We start from the raw sequence: 19,212 nt of genomic DNA, 5'->3' as shown, positions 1-19,212 counted from the left end.
CATACTAACCACCTCCACAAAATCAACCTCATTAGAACAACTAACTTCTCTAAAGTAACATCATTCTCAGCCACTAGTGACACTACTATGACACCAACATCCTTCATGTGACTACTCTCTTACTATCACTTCTTAATATAACAATCTGTTTCCACTCTTTGGTTATCATCCCAAATACGAACATCCAATCCATCAACAAAACATACCTCAACATTATTCCCAATTCTATCCTTTATCATATCGCTACCTAACTCTCCACCAAAATCTCAGATCTTGCAACACTCCACAAGCTTCTTATTCCCTTAATACCTCGAAACTCACGGCTAACACGTCGTCCTGCTCTCCTATATAACCATTAACTCACACCCTCTAGTGGGGATATCGTACATTTCATAATTTCCTACCTTCATGCCCCTTAACTCCGGTCAACGCTCTCTCAACTTACTTCCATCCCTCTTTCCCTCCTTTTACTCACTAATGCCAATTAATAAGTCATCTCCTTTCTCTTTCTACTTAACTCTTTAGTCATTTGTTTATTCTCCATAGCTCCACAACTCTAATTCCATTAATTCATATCAATATCTTATCATTCTTCTTATCATTTATCATCTCTCATCTTGCTTCACACTCACCCTTGTCACCATCAAGTCCACGCACTAACAGTTACTCTTCAATTAGTCGTATCTCCCTTTCGCATCTCTATAAACCAAAATTCACTTCATACCGTTTGTCCAAAGAATTACACACTAGGCTCACCCCTTGATATTCCAACTTCCCAAACTTAGCCACTATCTACAAATCCACATCGCGACATAACTTCCTTTAAGTTCACTATATACCTCTTTTTCCTATCTTCTTACAACAACCTTCCATTACATATATCCTTAAGCAACTCTATCCTAGCTGTCTTCCTCCATAAATCCTTACACATCCAAATATGCCACTATTCGTATCCCTTATCTCAATCTTTCATTCTCATGCTTCTTTACACTTACATCACCCTTGCCTATATACACTTACTTTTATACTACTCAACACACGACTATATCACTCGTCATATCTCACAAAACATGCTCTTTATCTCGATTAGCTCATCATTCTTCCCTTTTCTTTTTTTTTTCCACTATCCTTCACAACCACATTAACACATGTCTTCCTTACCCAACACATGTCCCTCATAAGCCGTCATTATCCATGTCATAACTTCCGGTAACTTACGTATCAAGACCGTCTCACATATAAAAGAATGCGTTAAGACTCAAAACATACATGTGTATATACCCTACGACTCAAAACAATGTAAAAACATAGCCACCGGCTCAAAACAAAAGTAAGAACATAGCCGCCGACTCAAAAAAAAAGTAAGAACATAGCCACCGACTCAGAGTGGCCGCCCAATGAGGTACTCGGTTGAGTACATAACATACTAGGTCGAGTACAAGGTACTCGGTCGAGTAACTATATTACTCGGTCGAGTTTTCGACTCCAGAAGCAAACTCAATTGTCGCAGAAGGATTACTCGGTCGAGTATTGGGAATACTCGGCCGAGTAGACCTTACTCGGTCGAGTATGAGACTACTCGGCCGAGTTCACGACTCCGCACGCTAAACAGTATTATCACAGAGAGATTACTCGGCCGAATATGGAATACTCGGTCGAGTATAAAAGATACTCGGCCGAGTAGGGACTACTCGGTCGAGTATAGGCGCAGTTCTCAGCACCGTCCAGTTTTCGTAAAACAGTCATATCTCACTCGTTACTTGGTCATTTTGGGCGTGTAACCTATTGTTAGAATCGTAAGAGGACAAGCTATCATCTCAACTTGTAATTACAGCAATATCATTTTTAAACTCGACTTATGACAGTTTTAAGACAACCCTTCCGTAATCGTTCTTTCTACAAATCAAGTTTCCTAAGCCCAAACAACTTGAACATACATAAGGCAGCAATAACAATTCAAAACCTCTAAAAACCAGTACGTAGTTGAACTTTTATCATACTCACATTAAAATTAAACACGACATTCACATATATAGACGCATGACCTTAATCACATGCTTCTACCAACAATCAAGCATTGACACCATCATGTTCATATGCACATGTACCACTACCATACTTCATGCTCAACATTGTATTAAACAGGTAACATGATCACATTCTTCAGGCTCAATATCAATCAGATACGAATTCACAATTCACCCTTCATATTTTACCATGCTCCAACACTTAACATGCCAACATATTCATGCTCAAATTTTAACATCAACAATCCTCGATACATCTTTCAACAACTATCACATTCCACTTCTTTCATCATTTAATCCAACCATGCACAAGATTCAAACTATAGATATCAAACACACATAACTCAAACATACAACAGTTTCCCCCCATGTGACCGGCTTGAGATCGTAAGGGCCTTAGTGCGACTCCGGGACGTCTCCCAAATCTTTGCGGTAGCTCCAAACAACTCTCCCCGGGTTCATTTTATTTAGACTCCCTAAGTTCATTGAGTTCATTAGTTTTAGGTGCCGGAATCGTCGGCTCTGATACCACTTTGTAACACCCCCTCATACCAAGGTACCTTACCAAGGACTACCCTAGCATGAAAGGCTGTTACCATCTCGGTTTCCCGAGGTTAGTATATCAAAGTTACAATTTCCAAACAACATTTATCAAAGTATAAAGAGTTAGCGAATACATTATCTCAAACCAACTCAAACTAAAAGTGTAAGAACTTCAATACAACTGAAATCATTGACGGCTAAACTCGTAACGGCGGAAACTAGACTCGAAGTGATGTCTCCCCATGTCTGTCCCATAACTAAACAATCGCATTACTGTCATATCTGCTCACCATCCCCGAATGGATCACCGCAGGTTTACAAAACAACAACACGGGGTCAGTTATCGCATAATTCAAATAAGACAAACAAATAATGTAACCGGCCGATCATCCTCCATCCCCGGTCTCCCGATTTCACACATTAACCGACTACACACCGAAGTGTGTAGCCCGCGATTACCCATCGCAACAGGTAATCCTCGCCGCTTGATGGTGGGTGACCGCAGCCCATCCCCACCTAGTCCAGCTCATCAACGAGCGACTAACAATCCCTGTCCCTTAATGTGCACATCCCCTCAAGTGACGGGTTCCACGGAGGGTGAACTAGGGTGTGAAGCCACTCCCGCAAGTGACTCCACCACAATCACACAACACCACAGCATCACAGCTGTCACAACGCCACAACCGTCACAACACAACCACATCACCACCGTCATCACAACACCCATACTCCGATGATCAGTAGATAACAACAATTACAACACAAGCACAGTCTTAAACCAATTAACAGTAACTGAGTAGGGAAACCCTACCTTTTCGCAATCCGATATGCTCTAATCAATCATACAATATGCATAACAATTACCACATCATCACCTACAACAATTATAATCAACAATCAACACACATATAATGACCAAACCCTAAACTCCCAAATTAACCCAAAACAATAATTAGGGCAAAACCCTAAAAGACAACTTAATGAGACTCATGAAATCAGAGACTTACCGACATAATCGACGCAAGGCAAGATTCGTTAGACTCACGAACAATGCACGCAAATGAGAGGGAGATTTGGAGAGGATTAGAGTTACGTTGTGTAGTTTAGGTTTTGTAAAATGTTTAGAAACTGTAAAATGCGTCTCAATATAACTCTAGTCCTTTCTAAATCAACCGCGGAAAATATTACCCTTCAAACCGGATACTCGGTCGAGTATAGAGTATACTCGTCCGAGTATCCTCTACTCGGTCGAGTATTACCCATACTCGGCCGAGTATTCCTGGGCAGTAGCCAAACAGAAAACCCAACACACTTTGCTCGACCGAGTAGGCCATACTCGGTCGAGTACCAACCTATAAAATCAGTAGTGTTATATTTGGATGCCAAAGTGACCGGCAAGACCATTAGAGTGGACTTCCCATATTAATAGACTTCTATAAGGTCCCCTTGGTATGCACAACCGGTTTCCATGAAACAAGAACCCGTTTTGAGTCAAGTACTTGCTCTTGATTTTGATTTGGCCCCCTTGAAGTAGATCCCATTCTTCTTTGAAATCCGGATCCTCTTGGTATAACTCCTTCATGTGCTCAAATCCAAGGACTCTTTCTTCCATAAAACTCAACATAATGAACCTCCTAGATAGAGCATCCGCCGCCACATTGTCCTTCCCTTCAATATATTTGCTTGAAAAGTTAAAGGATTGTAGAAATTCTACCCACTTGGCGTGCCTATGATTGAGCTTATGTTGACCATTTATGTATTTGAGAGCCTCATGGTCCGAATGAAGGACAAAGGGCCGTGGCTTCAAGTAGTGACTCCAATGGGTTAGGGCTCAAACAATGGCATAGAATTCCTTGTCATATGTTGAATAATTGAGCTTGGAACCACTCAACTTCTCACTAAAGTAGGCAATAGGCTTGTGTTCTTGCAAGAGGATGGCTCCTATCCCAACTCCACTAGCATCACACTCAACTTCAAATAGCTTATTGAAATTGGGTAAGGAGAGAATAGGCGACTCACAATGTAACCGTTTGATGGTGTTGAAGGACTCCTCGGCCTTCCCTCCCCATTTGAACTCACCCTTCTTCATACATTCGGTTATAGGAGCCATGATGGTGCTAAAATCTTTGATGAACCTCCTATAAAAAGAGGCTAAGCCGTGGAAACTTCTCACATCCGTGATGCTCTTTGGTGTTGGCCACGTCTTGATTGCCTTAACTTTCTCTTGATCAACAAGAATGCCTTGGTTGGAGATGATGAAACCCAAGAATTGAACTTCACTTTGCAAAAATGAACACTTCTCGATTTTACCGTACAACTTGTGTTCTCTAAGGGTTTCGAACAGTGCTTGCAAGTGTTTGAAATGCTCCTCCTTGGAAGGACTATAGACCAAGATATCATCAAAATAAACAACCACAAATCGGCCCAAATAAGGCCTAAGTACCTCGGTCATGAGCCTCATGAACGTACTAGGCGCATTAGAGAGACCGAATGACATCACAAGCCATTCATATAACCCATACTTAGTCTTGAAAACCGTTTTCCACTCATCTCCTTCCTTGATCCTCACTTGATGGTATCCTTGCCTCAAATCTATTTTTGAGAACACTTGAGCTCCACTAAGTTTATCTAGAATGTCGTCAAGTCTAGGTATAGGAAACCTATAATTAATGGTGATGTTGTTAATGGCTCTACTATCGGTACACATTCTCCAAGACCCATCTTTCTTTGGCACGAGTAAGGCCGGAATGGCACAAGGACTAAGGCTCTCCCTCACAAAACCCGTACTCATGAGTTCCCCAATTTGTTATTGTAACTCTTGAGAAGCTTTTGGATCACTCCGATATGCGGCTTTGTTAGGGAGGGTAGCACCCGGAATGAAATCAATTTGATGTTCAATTCCCCTAAAGGGAGGCAAGCCACTTGGGAGCTCACTAGGGAACACATCTTCATAGTTATTTAAGAGTTCTCGGATTTCTAAAGGGAGGGTCATCTCGTTTTCTCCAAGCATGTCCTTGGCCACTAGGACATAGATGTCATCTTCCCCTTTCAATTCTTGTAACATCTCGGCCTCATTAATTAACAAAACCTCTCTTGTCGGTTCAACCATGGATGGTGGAGTTGTTGGTTTGATAGGTGGGGGTAGTGGTGCAAGGATAATTTTTCTTGGACCGAATTTGAAAGTATATGTGTTATCCCTCCCATGATGTACCGAATCCCTATCAAATTCCCAAGGCCTACCAAGTAAAAGATGACAAGCATCCATGGGTAAAATATCGCAAAGGGCCTCATCTACATAGTTTTTACCAATGGAAAAGGACACCAAGCATTGCTTATCAACCCTCACCTCGGCCCCTTTGTTGAGCCATCTCAATTTATAAGGACATGGGTGGTCTTGTGTGGGTAAGGAAAGCTTTTCGACAAGGGTACTAGATGCTACATTGGTACAACTCCCCCCATCAATGATTAGATTATTACAAACCTTTCCCTTTATGGTACATCTAGACCAAAATATTTGTTGTCTTTGATCCATCTCTAAGGGTTGGGGTTGAGTATGCATTACTCTCCATGTTACTAAGTTAAGACCCACATTCGGATTTAAACTATCAAGAAGGCTAGGACTTTGTACCTTTAAGTTTTTGTCGAGGACCCTTGGATCCGAGTATGGCCCTTGTGTTCCAAAAGCTTGCTCTCTTCCCATCCGGCTATGGCTCCTTTCCTTATCACGCAGTGGTCTTTCTTTCTTTGTTGATGTTGGAATGAAGTCGTTGAGGGCATTCAACACATAGTCGCATTTCTTGGAAAGTCGTGTTACTTGAGTTTCGATTCCAAGTAGTCTTTCTTCACTCATGGTTGTTTTTGTGTTTTTGGATGTGGTTAAGGTTTGTGGTGAACTCACAAGAAAAACTTCTTCCTAAGACTAACACAACAATGGAATTGTGTTAAACCTTTGCTCTGATAGCCAATTTGAAGTAAAACGCTCAAGACTCGGATTTTGATTGAAACTGACTCGATTTGGACAGTGAAAGGAACTGTTTAATTGTGATAAAAACGACTAAAACTAAACAGAGACTCCGAGGACTGCAATCGAACAGTCGACAGAACTGTTTATAACCACGATTTCCTGAACTCTACAATCGAATGGAGTAAAATACGTGATTGAGATATGACTTAATCCAAGCACCAAGCCACTAGACTAAGCCTAAGGATAATTTCAAGCACTAAGCAAAGAAACTACCCGACTCTAAGCACTAAGCAATAGAGGATTTACCAGCACTAAGCAAAGGAGATTAGTAGAAATCAATGTTTCTAACTTGTGTTTTTTCATTCATCAAATCTGGATTTTTTTATGTCTAACCTTGACTTTTATACTACAAGCCATACAATCTTTACTCTTGATTACAAACTAAGATCTAAGGCTCACATAAGAGCTGAAAACAACAAGAAAAACGGTCCTCTAGACCTTACATAACTTACACAAGACAATGACATAAAGCATAAAGATACAACCTCCCTTTGGCATGTTCTATTGACTTATTTATGATCACAATAGACCTTTTAGAAGCTCAAAAAACCGGTTTATGCTTTTGGTAGCCTTCCAAAGGTGTATTAGAACTTGCTTGTTCAAAAGAGGAAAGGTTGAAAGCGACCCCTTGATAAGTCTCTTAAACCGTGTAGATGTCCCCATCACTCGGTTTTACCTCCCTTGTTCCACATGGTTCAATTCCTTTTAAGACAAAAGATCTTATGCAAAAATACTCCAATCCTTGATATGAGGATCCTAGGCCAAAAGTTCGACATTTTCTTAGACGGGTTTGGTCTTGGACCTCAAATTGCGTGATGGTCCAAAACCGGGCTCAATGGGACTAGGTGTGCCTTATTTTGCTTCAGTTAGGAGACCATATTACGCTTGAGTCGCCTCTCGAAGCTTCCTACTCCAATAGGAATGTGCACATAAATGACTTGAGTACGGAGGGACTCGTGTGGTTGAGGCACAACGTCTGGCAGGGGATCCGGTTGGCTTCCGGACCCGGTACGTCTGTGTGTGTCCCGGTACCAATTTGTGAGATGTGGTGTCGTAGGCGTGTCCCTGACACTGGTGGTAGTGGATATATCTAGGCGTGTCCCGGTACCGGTATGGTTATTGTATTAGAATGTCTCTTTCATATTTTGGCATGCTGCATATTGATCTTTCATATTGTGTCTATTGTTTATTTATTGAAACCGACGTGTTTGCGTGTCTGTGTAATTGTCACCTATTTTCGGGGTGACCTGTGTCGATCCATATGATATTTCCGATCATATGGGGTGCAGGTTGAGTACATGTTGTTTTGGTGCCACGTGGAAGACGAGGTGAGCTTTGGACTTGGAGCTGAGTGCCACTTCAGTAGAAGAGTCTAGTAGTCATGAGTTGTATCGTTTCTTTATTTATTCATTCATGGTTGTGTAATTATCATTTTGGGATTAAGGCACTGATGTTGTTGTTGTTATTTGGTTGTGTAATTCACTAAATACTTTATTTATTTAAATCGTTTCTTAATTGCAACTCCAATTTCATCGCCTCGGGAAACCGAGATGGTAACATCCTCCCATTGCCTTGGTCGGGCAAGAAGGGGGTGTTACAGGGTCAACTTTAATTTTCTCATCGGTAATCGTGCATGCAACAAAGTAGGTGTTCCCCCTCCCCCTCACCACCTCCCCCCGATGTGTGGTATGGTCTCTCCCCTTGTTGGGGTTTGTTGTTGTTTGTTATGTGTATGGGCCAGGTCTTACTTTGATTCGATATGACGTTCTCCTTCCCCTCACCCCCTTCCCCCGCCTATCGGATCAGATGTCTTTCTGTCTCTGGAGTTTGTGTGGTTGGCTTATCATTTTCCGGTTTTGTTTGCATGCATGTGTGTTATCGGTGTTGTGTCGAGGTTTGTACTTTCTGGGAAGTGTTCCTTGGTATGGAAGGTCTTTCTTGCCATTATCGTTTTTGTTGGTGTCGGGGGTCTTTTGTTTGTCTTTGGTGGGTGGTCTGATTTCATCGTCGGTCTTTACTGGAGAGACGTTTTCGAGTTTTGTTGTGTCTTTTTGGTTTTTAAGTATTTGAATAGGTAGTTGCCGGGTTTTCGGTGGCGTGCGGTGGTTTGGAGGTGGTGGTATATTTCTTAACTTTATGTAGTTAAACAAAAACAAGTATTTACATCACAACTTCATTCATTATGTCGAAAATTGTCATTAGCTTTGATAGAACTCGATCATGTTCTGTTCCGTCTCAAAAATGAGAAAATTAATTTTTTGTATCTCGCTTTATCAAAGTGGAAATATTTGAACCCGAGTTCACCAAAGTGGAATATAAGGAAAACTCAACTCATCAAAGTGAAATTTGCTCAAACCTAACAACATAGAAATGGAAATAATCCAATTTCTAATACACCCATATGTATCCAAGGAGGACAACCTAGCTTGGGACGATAAATAATGCAAACATATATCTCACATATCACATGCAACAAAATTAAAAGTTATGATCTTTATTCGTCCCTTCATGTGACATTCTTTGGAAGTTATTGCTTGCTAGGATATATCAAATACGAATGTAGTAGATGTCAGATAGATTAACTAGTAAAGTCATAAGTGGTATACTCATGACATGGATTCAAACCCGTCAACATTATATTCACACAAAAAAAAAAGATATATGGATGCAAGATGGTAATGCAGGACTCATATTATTCCCAACATCCGAACTATTTAGAGCTCCATATATAATACTTCTTCCGTCTTTGGTTAAAATACCTTAGCTTTTGCAAAGAATAAAAAAAGTAAATAATTCACATAAAAAAATTGTCTATACATTTTGCAAATTTTATCATAATTTTGGAAACGTTCAAACAATCTATTGGAACAGAAAGAATAACACGTGAAGTCGTGACCTAACATGTAAGAATTCGCTAAGAACTAGACGATTTCTAAATAAAATTTGCCATTGCATATAAGTTATGCTTAATGCATATATTTGTACTTGTCCTTGGTGTCAATTGCTGTTGATGATCTAAACTAAACATTATGATCGATTTCCTAGACACTTAAAAAAATAGATTAATTATTAATTACTAAGATGCAACCAAATTAGTGAAATGAGGTAAAAACAAAGAAATTAGAGAAAGAGACAATTAAAATTTGGCATTACCTTGTTGTTGTATATGCAAAAGATGTTATTTATCCATAAGTTGTAACATTGTTTTCTTTCAACGACAAATTACAGCAAGATCTTACTGAACAAATTGTCTTCATTCATAAAGTCAGATCCAAATTTGTCCTAGCATGCTTCCTACTTCTACCATCTTCTTCTTTCAACAACTTGTTAATAAATTGATCCGAGTTCGATGATTGTGGTGGTGGTGGTAATTGTAACGATAGCGATAATTCGCTATTAATAATCTTCATATCATCAACTTCTTTTGGTGCTAGGGTTAGGGATAGATCCAATTCCATGGTTTTTCTTTTGTTTGGTCGATTTTCGATGTTAGATAGTCTAAGGATGCTTAAAGAATTCGATTTTTCTCGAGCACCGGCTAGTTCTTGAGCTTGACTAGATTGATTCAAGCTCACCATACTTGACCTTGGTGTACTATTGGATGATTGACATGGTCCATTGTTGAAAGATGTTGGAAATTTTGATAGTTGTGATTGATGAGTTCTCCAATTAGACACTCTCCCTTGCAAACAATTGAAATTATCTTGAGAATTGCCACTATTATTACAAGTGAACTTCATCCTCTCCGTGAAAGGACCGACATTTGATGACGTTCCAACGTTGTAAGGAGCGTAAACTTGGGTACCGTGGTTGTCTCTCCAAGAAGAATCACCATATCTAATTATCATCACAAAATAAGGAAATTAATAATCACTATATATGTGAATTAATTAATAGCTTAAAAGGCGTAAACAATTCAGTGAAACAGAGGAAATATAAAATAGCGTTTGATTGTTGTATCTATTTATCGTATTACCTTAGACTAAAAGATGATCTTTGATGATTGTTGTAACCTTGTAACATAGGTAGTTGACTGATATTGTAGATGTTATCTCTTCCATCAGTAAACATCCCTTGATGTCCCATAGTTGCTATATATTAAATCAATAAAAAAAACAATTAATTGAAATTAATAACATGTGCATATAATTTTTGAAGCTTGAATTAAGTTTGCCCTAAATGAAGAGTTTTTTTAGTTGAAATAATTCATTACCTTGATTAGCTTCATCCATCTTTTTGCTCCTATACATCTATCATGATCAACATATGCAAAAACAAAAAAAATGCAAAAAATCAAATTAAATGTTCAACATAACCAACAAAGTAAACAATCTAAATTATCTAGATAATAATTAACGAAGGAATTAGTATGCACATATGTCCGTAATATTGTATAACTGATTAATTACCTGTAGATGACTCTTAACATGAGCAATACTTAGACCTTTGATGTTCATCATTTGAAGCACCAACTTGGGCGTTGCTCCTACACATTTAAAATCAAATTTATTTGATCAAATCACACACTTAATTTCCAATAAAAACCTAAAAGAGCATAAATATAGCACTTAATTAATTTGAATAGATCAAGAAATGATAATATACAAACTTACTCTCTTGACCTCCAAGTCTTTCAACAGCATGAACAAAGCAAAGGTGAAGATCAGGAGTCCACCTAAGGCGCGGCATCTTGGATCGGTTGTATGGTCTAACCGAACCTGAGGATCCACCCTTCTTCTCATTTTCCTCAACCGTGCTATTACTTGAGCTTCCTCCATTCATTATCTTCATTTCATTATCGTCGTCATCAACTTCTTCTTGTTCTTCTTCATAATCTTCAAAATTATCATTAGAAAGGCTTGTTTTGGATCCTTCTAAGCTACCACTTCTTGCTCTAATCATGATAATTAATAATTATAAGCTCTTAACTTTTAATTATTTCTTGTTTATCAAGTTAGGGCTTTTTAAGATACTCGGAAAAAATGGTTTAATGAGTATATATGTGAGAGTAAGAGTTGATGTTTAGAGAAGATGAGAGAATTTTTTTGTAGTATAAAAGCAGGTGATCTTAGGTCTTGAGGAATTTGATGAAATTCCTATTTTTATTCTTATGCTAAATATAATATATAGTATGTATATATATACTAAAGTATATCACAAATACTATACCTACATTCTCTCTCTAATTAACATTTAACACACACATTTCCTCCTTTTAAGTCTTCTTTTTGTGAGCTGTATGGTCTTGGTTGCATGATGCTTTATTAGGGCAAGGAGATTCATATATATCTCTGGGAGTATAAGTTATACACTATATATGTGGACCTTATTTATTAGGGTTGCTGTTGGTTGAGAAAAAAGGACCTCTGTTAAAATGAGGTAAAAAACACGTCTAAGACGGTTTTATACAAATTTATCGTAAAACGGCTCTTTTAGTAATCTCTTTTACTCACTAGTAGGATTATGTTTGGATCTGTTTTATAATCTCTATATTACTAAAAGAATAAGAAAAGCTCAAATCTCTATATACTAAAAGAATAAGAAAAGCTCCAATTTTTCCCGCCTAAAACACATTCTCTATTTAGATAATCCCCTATATATTTTCATATTCTAATATAATCCCCTATATACTTTCCTATTTGAGGTGCATAAAATTTGTCTCTAAGTTTTTGTGATAAAAATTTCGTTAACTTTGTAAGATAAGTCGTAGTATAAAAATTAATAAATTGTCAATTTACAATCTAATGAATCTATAAATAGTATATTAAAAAGTAAAACTCTATAAATACCGTGCAATACACTAATTACATATTAGTGTAAAACAGCCTTACACAAAACTAACTTGTTAAACAAATAGAACAAATGCATATAAAGGATATATGATGAACTAGTAATGAAGTCTATGTGTGATCAATTTATTAGCTATCTATCTAGAAAGTTATGCAAGGAATTTGGCTAGCTAATCCATACCCTAGGATTATGTTTTCTAATCACGAGGATTATGCTTGTAGTGATGTTGAGTTGTGTAAAATGACAAAGAAACCATACAAGTTTATGCGAGACGGTTTTATGGATGAAATTAATCTATTAACTTGTAATAATGTAAAATACATAAATATATGGGTTGATTTAACATGTTAGGCTATTCTACAAGTCTGAAAACTATCGGCTTTAACATTAATTAAGAATACAAATGTACCATTTGAATTATGTAGATGTACATCATGATAGTAAATAATACGGAGTAAAGTGTAAAGAGAATTCGAATTATATTGACAATTTTCGCTAATAACGAATTTTAAAATTAGGTAGTATTAAATGATTGAGACGTAGGGATCACATATTACATGCATGCATGGCGATATGCATGTATAAGTTTCAGTCAAATTCATAGGAGTTTCTTAATATGTGTCCATATAATAATGTTTTAATCAAGTTTACATAAATGTGTACCCTTGTGACATTTTATCGTCGGTTAAATCGAAATACAAAAAGAAGTGGATTAGCGAAAATGATGAAAAAAGAATACTCTCCTCAAAACAATGTAAATAGTAAATTTATTAATTACAAACATTTTCACCTAAACTGATGCAATCTATATAATTAAATTGATGAATTAAATTTATGTTTTTTTTTTGTGCATATCATTCGGTTTAATATGAACTCGAGTCAGGAGGAATCACTAGGGCAGACTCTTATGAGTTTTAACACTCCTATCTTCACAGAGCTCAAACTCAAGAACTCTGATTAAGTTAGAACAACCCGTTATCAATTTATCTAAGTGCTTATATGCATCCAATTGAGTTTATTTGGGATACTATTGAATTGAATTTATGTGGCATACATGTGGTTAAAGGGTGGCACAAAATATATAATGTAGTCCATGGTTGTCTTTTACATCGACATTCACGGATCTCTCGAAGTATATGTTATATGTAAAGCATCTTAAAGCTCATCAAAGTAATTCTTCCCCATGTCAACGGCTGGCTATCCATGCAACTAAAGGCCACACTTTTTATTGTTTTTCTTTGTAAAATGTGTTGGACCAACCTGCTTTTTTTAATCATTTCTAGCCTGATTCTTTCCAAGAAATCAAGATTCTATAAATAATGTAATCAAATACTTAGTTGTTAGCTAGGTTACTTTTACGACGAAATTCAAGTCATTGCAAGTGTATATTACATCCCATTCATCAAATTGGTACTTTTTTAGACCAAAAAACAAAAAAGAAATTTAAAATATTATCCGTGGTAATATTGTAAAATAAATCAACTGCCTCCAATATATACTCGTGCTTTGTAGTTAAATATGTATGTAAATTAATTATTTATATTTGATTTTTATTGTCCTGTAAACAGTCTTCGATGCTTAAACAACCCAATTTTGTAATTGAATTCTCTAAATATTTTTGGATATTCAATGTAAATTTTGTTATGACCGACTTATTTAAACACTTATATTAACTTTATAAAGTTATTTTTATTGTATTGTTTAATTACGAGTACATTGCTAACAAAGTTAGGAATATCGTTTGAAAAATGGTCGACGAAGATACATAGATAGATAGAGGGTATACTAATATGAGTTAGTTATATCATTTATATGGTAAAGTTAATTCAAATTATTAAGTAATAAACTGACGATTTACAAAATTCTTTCATTAGTTATGTTAAAAACTAGTTTGTACATTAATTTCTTATGCTATGTTTTTAAGAATTTCTCTCTAATTAACTCCTAATCGTGTGCCCTAAAGACACAATGAAAAAACCGTAATTCTAATTATCCAAACTGTAGTAGCATAGTACTCCGTAGTAATGTTAGCTGATCTCGCCTGGTAATCAGAAATTCGGAATATCTTAGTCTAAACTCAAAATCTTGTTTGATTGTACCAAGTGATATAGTAGTATATACGAGTAGTAATAATAATAATTATTATTATTAAAGTGTATATAATTAGTGATAACTGAGATGCGAATATCTTGGGGTGTCAGACTGTCAGTACTTCTGTGGCATGTTTGTCGGATGAACAGTAATTAAACTAGTAAGAGATATTATTGGAATTAATTACGCCATTAAGAGTGTGTTTGGATTGAGGAATTTGGAGGGAAAAGAAAGGGAGGGAGAGTAGGGGAGGTAAGGAAAGGGGAGGGCAAATGGAATGTGGGTGTTTGGATACAATTTCTTTCCAAATCTTGCCTCTTGTGGAGAGATTTTGATTTGCCTTTGAGAAGGGAAAATAGATCCCTCCAAATCTCTCCCCATCCATTTCTCTCCACCTTTATTTGCTATCCAAATAAGGGATTTAAAATCCCCTACTCTCCCTCCCTTTCTTTTCCCTCAAAATTCCTCAATCCAAACACGCCCTAAGGGTTTTCACGTCCCTAATTAACGTCTAATGACCATTACTTGGCTAGTCATAAAAAGACGAGGTACCGCGACAATGGTATATTATTAAGGGTTTTTTGTCAAACATATTATTTCCTCACTTAGGCCCTGTTCTTTTGGACTTAAAGTCACTTAATATAAGTTCACTTCAGATCCTATATGTTCAGTTCAGATCCTATAAATTCAGTTCAGATTCTATAAGTTCAGTTCAGTTCAGATCTTATAAGTTCAGTTCAGTTCAGTTCAGATTCTATAAGTTCAGTTCAGATCCTATACCTCACTTAATTTAAGTTCACTTCGAGATCCTATAAGTTCGATTCGAGATCCTATAAGTTCGATTCGATTCGGATCCTATAAGTTCGATTCGATTCGAGATCCAATAAGTTCGATTCAGATCCAATAAGTTGATTCGAGATCCTATAAGTTCGATTCGATTCGATTCGGTTCCTATAAGTTCAGTTTAGTTCAGATCAGATAAGTTTCAGTCCAAAAGAACAGGGCCTTAAAGGCTCTACTTAATTGTATTCGTCATAAACAAAAAGAAGTTGTATTATATTAAGGGTTTTTTGTCAAACACAACATTTAAAAAAACATTTTTTTTCCAAACGCCGCCTTTAAAAATAAATTCTGTCAAACACAACCTTTAATAAAAAATTTTTGTCAAACACGACATTTTGGCGAAAGTTTGAGCACTTATAACGGGGTGACTTTCAGTTGATGTTTGAGATTGCAAACGAGGTCGGTTTGAGGTGTTATTGAACTCGTTGGAAAGGTGGGAGTACAGGCTTTCCAGCGGTTATCAACACGGTGGTCAAAGGTGGTCTTATGTGGGATAGAATTGTGTATAAAGTAAAGCTGGTCACATGGGGTTGATGTAAGTAAAAGTAGGATTTTTCCGTGGGTTAATTCACTCCCCTTGAACCACCACTTGCAACCAACGGCCACCACAAACAACAGAACTACGATATACCTTGCACTCCCTTCAACCTACATACCAAATTTTAAACCAAACAAAACATCATAACCCCATTAAAAGACCCTCGAAAACCCCTCTAACAACCCGTTGTAAACCCAAACTTCTAACCCTTTCTCTTACCAGCCTTAATTTACGCACCAATCGACCCCACATAAGGCCACCTTTGGCCACCGTGTTGACAACTTCTAGAAAGCCTGTACTCCCACCTTTCCAACGAGTCCAAGAACAACTCAAACCGACCTCGTTTGCTATCTCAAATACAGACTGAAAGTCATCTCATTGCAAGCGGTCAGGAAGTTGTCAGAATCCGGCCAAAAAGTCGTGTTTGACAAAAAAAAAGTTATTACAGGTTGTGTTTGACAAACTTTTTTTTTTTAAGGTGGTGTTTGGAAAAAAAAAAAAATTTTAAAGGTTGTGTTTGACAAAAAAACCCTTATATTAATTGTTACAAAAAAAAAAATCAATTATTTTACAATCGAGTGATGTCTTGATAAATGTAACCCTAAGAGATGCACGATAATTTGGTACATTACTAACTTCTTAACATCATTCGTATTACAAAATGGAGGGCGGGAGATTCACAAATACAAACCCTCTTAATAAATGTACTTATTTTTTTATATTCATTTCAATGGAATTTTTGTTAAATATATATGAGTATTATTTAATTAAATTTATGAAAATGACATAAGTTATACTCCGTATTAGTGATTAGTGATCACAATGAAAGGATCCAAAATTACAGAGATACAGTAATCCAAAACTTTATTGCACGTAAGACCGTAACTATAGGAAAAAGATTTTAATTAAAAGAATTGTATTTCAAAACGCTTACAAGTGTCGGGACTAAAACCAAAAAGTATCTTAGGGGTCTTAGAGCAACTCCAATGGTTCCATATAAGGATCTGCTTGCAATTATTGTAAATTATTAAGCATGTTGCTCACCATTGGAGTATAAAAATATGTTACCGCTTGTAAGCCGGTGTAGCTTTGTCAAGCTACGTAGCTTGAAATAAAATAAATAACTACAAAACAATAAAATAATTATATTACAATATATTTATATGTTATGTGGGGCCATGTAAGCTAAATCAATTGTAGTTTGACATTGGAGGGTGTTGTAGCTTGAAAGCATTATTGCTTGAAAAAATGATAGGGCAAGGCAAACTACAAGGTTTTGTAGTTTGCCATTAGAGTTGCTCTTAGGCCTCTCTTTTTCAGTCAGCCATGGCACAACTAATTTTACTTATGTTGTTCGTACACAATCTCGAACGTGTGGCTACTAGTCACCCTTAGCAATTACGGAGTAGCATGCATGCATGACGGTTGACATTTGCGTAGTATTTGACCTAAGAAACATACAACTCAAAAGAAAAAGCAAAGTATAGCACGAATTGAAGTTGAAATAAATTGCGAACTCAAAATATTCTGCACTCGTGCACGCTGCCTTTTATTTCTATACTTTAATTAATTAGAATGTTGTGTTTATAATTATATTGTTTGACACATCAATATTATTATTATTGTATAAATAAAAGAAACATACCATAAATTATTATATATATAACCACTTTTTTGTGCACCAAATTTCATTTCATCATTTCTTCAAAACATCACGGAAATCCTGAGGGGAAATAAAGTTGAGCCGGCCAAGTAAATGAAGACAGATCATTATTTCTATATGATCAATTATCACAATCAAAGGTATCCTTTCTTGTGATGTTTCTTAGCTTATCACTCATTTTTGCTTACTTGGATATGTACATTGTGAAATCGTCTTTAATAACATTGGTAAGTGTCCAAATATTCTAACCAAAAATCTTTAATATGAGAGTTCGGATGGCTATATTATTCCTTCGGTCTCATTCATTTGTTTATCATTTTATTATTATTAGATTAAGTCTCAGAACGGTGTCCAACAACGTATTTTGAAAGAGAAACAAGGAAGTCCGAGATTTGAACACTATTATCTCGAGTTTTAATACTCACACCTACTTGCCGAGGCTAGGAGGGTTGAATGATCAATTATTCACTAAATTTTATGGAGTACTAAATAAGATGATGCTATGACACACTTTATCCATAGCATCATCTTATTGACAGTGTATGTAAGTAGTATGTACTCATTCCGTTTCAGTCAATTGTTATCTATTACTTTTGGCACAAAGATTAAGGAAATAAGTATAAGTGAATTTGGACCACACAAATCACATACATCCATATGCAATGAAATGTGATTCACAAAAGGTTGCCAAAAATAGAAATAAATAACAATTCAATAATACACCCCAAAATGAAAATAGATAACTATTTACCGGGACTGAGAGAGTAACAAATTATTCTTTTAGTTAGATCGATTTTACTATGTTTTCAAAGTATCCCAAAGGAAATCTTAAAATGACGATAATGGAAATGATCTAATAAATGTGATTAAAAGAAATAGAGTAGTTTATATGGTTTGTGAAATTCAGTAGTCAACAAAAATAAGCTGTAAAGTCAACTCTTACATCTGTTAGTTTGGGGGAAACCAATAGTTGAAAACTTCGTGACCTTATTTATGCGAATCTCTGTCTCTCTTTAGAGTAGGTATGTCCGTCTATTCCTCTTAAATAACCACATTGCCTTAGAAACATGCCATATTTTTTATCTACAATTCTGATCAGAAAATTTCTAGTGTTACGTTAACACCAACTCACCATCATGAGGTGGTGTTACATTCCATTCAAATAATGACACGTGTCATAAGAATAAAAAAATTTACTCTTCCTTCTTCAACATTATTTTGCTGCTACACTAATAAAGGTCGATTATGGCCAACTCTTTAATTAAAACCCATTGTTGTCCATTATAATCCCTTTAATAAGTGAAAATTACTTTTGATAACATTCATTCCAGCAAGCTTTTTCCTTCCAATTCGTCATTTTCATACAATTCCCTAAAGTTATCCCAGAAATTAAAGGATTGAATATTGCCAAACAAGGTGTCGTGGCCTGAACACGGCTCCATTTGAGAATAGGGTTTCAAGACGCCATCGTTAACCCGGAAGCCGCAAACTGAAACCCCATACTCAAAATCAGGAAATCGTTAAATTGACGCACCGAAAACCCAAAATTGGGAACTCGGAAGATTGTCGATGTGAGAAATTCAAATTAAATGGCTAAAAGGGGAACTCGAAAGATTGTTTGTAGCAGGTGGTGTGGAATAGAGATTCATAATCATGGTGGATTGGTCGTAGATGGTGATGGTAGGCATGGATT

General features: G+C 36.5%; 1 protein-coding gene across 1 annotated transcript; it reads right to left on the bottom strand.

Annotated features, from left to right (window-relative positions):
* Nucleotides 1-9,781: 9,781 nt before the first annotated feature.
* LOC141615332 (uncharacterized) lies at nt 9,782-11,692 on the bottom strand. The gene is made up of 5 exons (XM_074433732.1): nt 11,208-11,692; nt 11,004-11,080; nt 10,808-10,844; nt 10,571-10,685; nt 9,782-10,431 (listed from the first exon to the last, which is right to left on the bottom strand). Exons 1-5 carry the CDS (start codon nt 11,494-11,496, stop codon nt 9,852-9,854), a joined length of 1,098 nt encoding a protein of 365 aa, XP_074289833.1. The 5' UTR covers nt 11,497-11,692; the 3' UTR covers nt 9,782-9,851.
* Between the last annotated feature and the right edge of the window lie 7,520 nt (nt 11,693-19,212).

Source organism: Silene latifolia, chromosome 11 (genome assembly GCF_048544455.1).
Source record: "Silene latifolia isolate original U9 population chromosome 11, ASM4854445v1, whole genome shotgun sequence".
NCBI classification, from domain to species: domain Eukaryota; kingdom Viridiplantae; phylum Streptophyta; class Magnoliopsida; order Caryophyllales; family Caryophyllaceae; genus Silene; species Silene latifolia.
The sequence above is the reverse complement of the archived record's forward strand: the minus strand, read 5'-3'. Positions and strand labels throughout refer to the sequence as shown.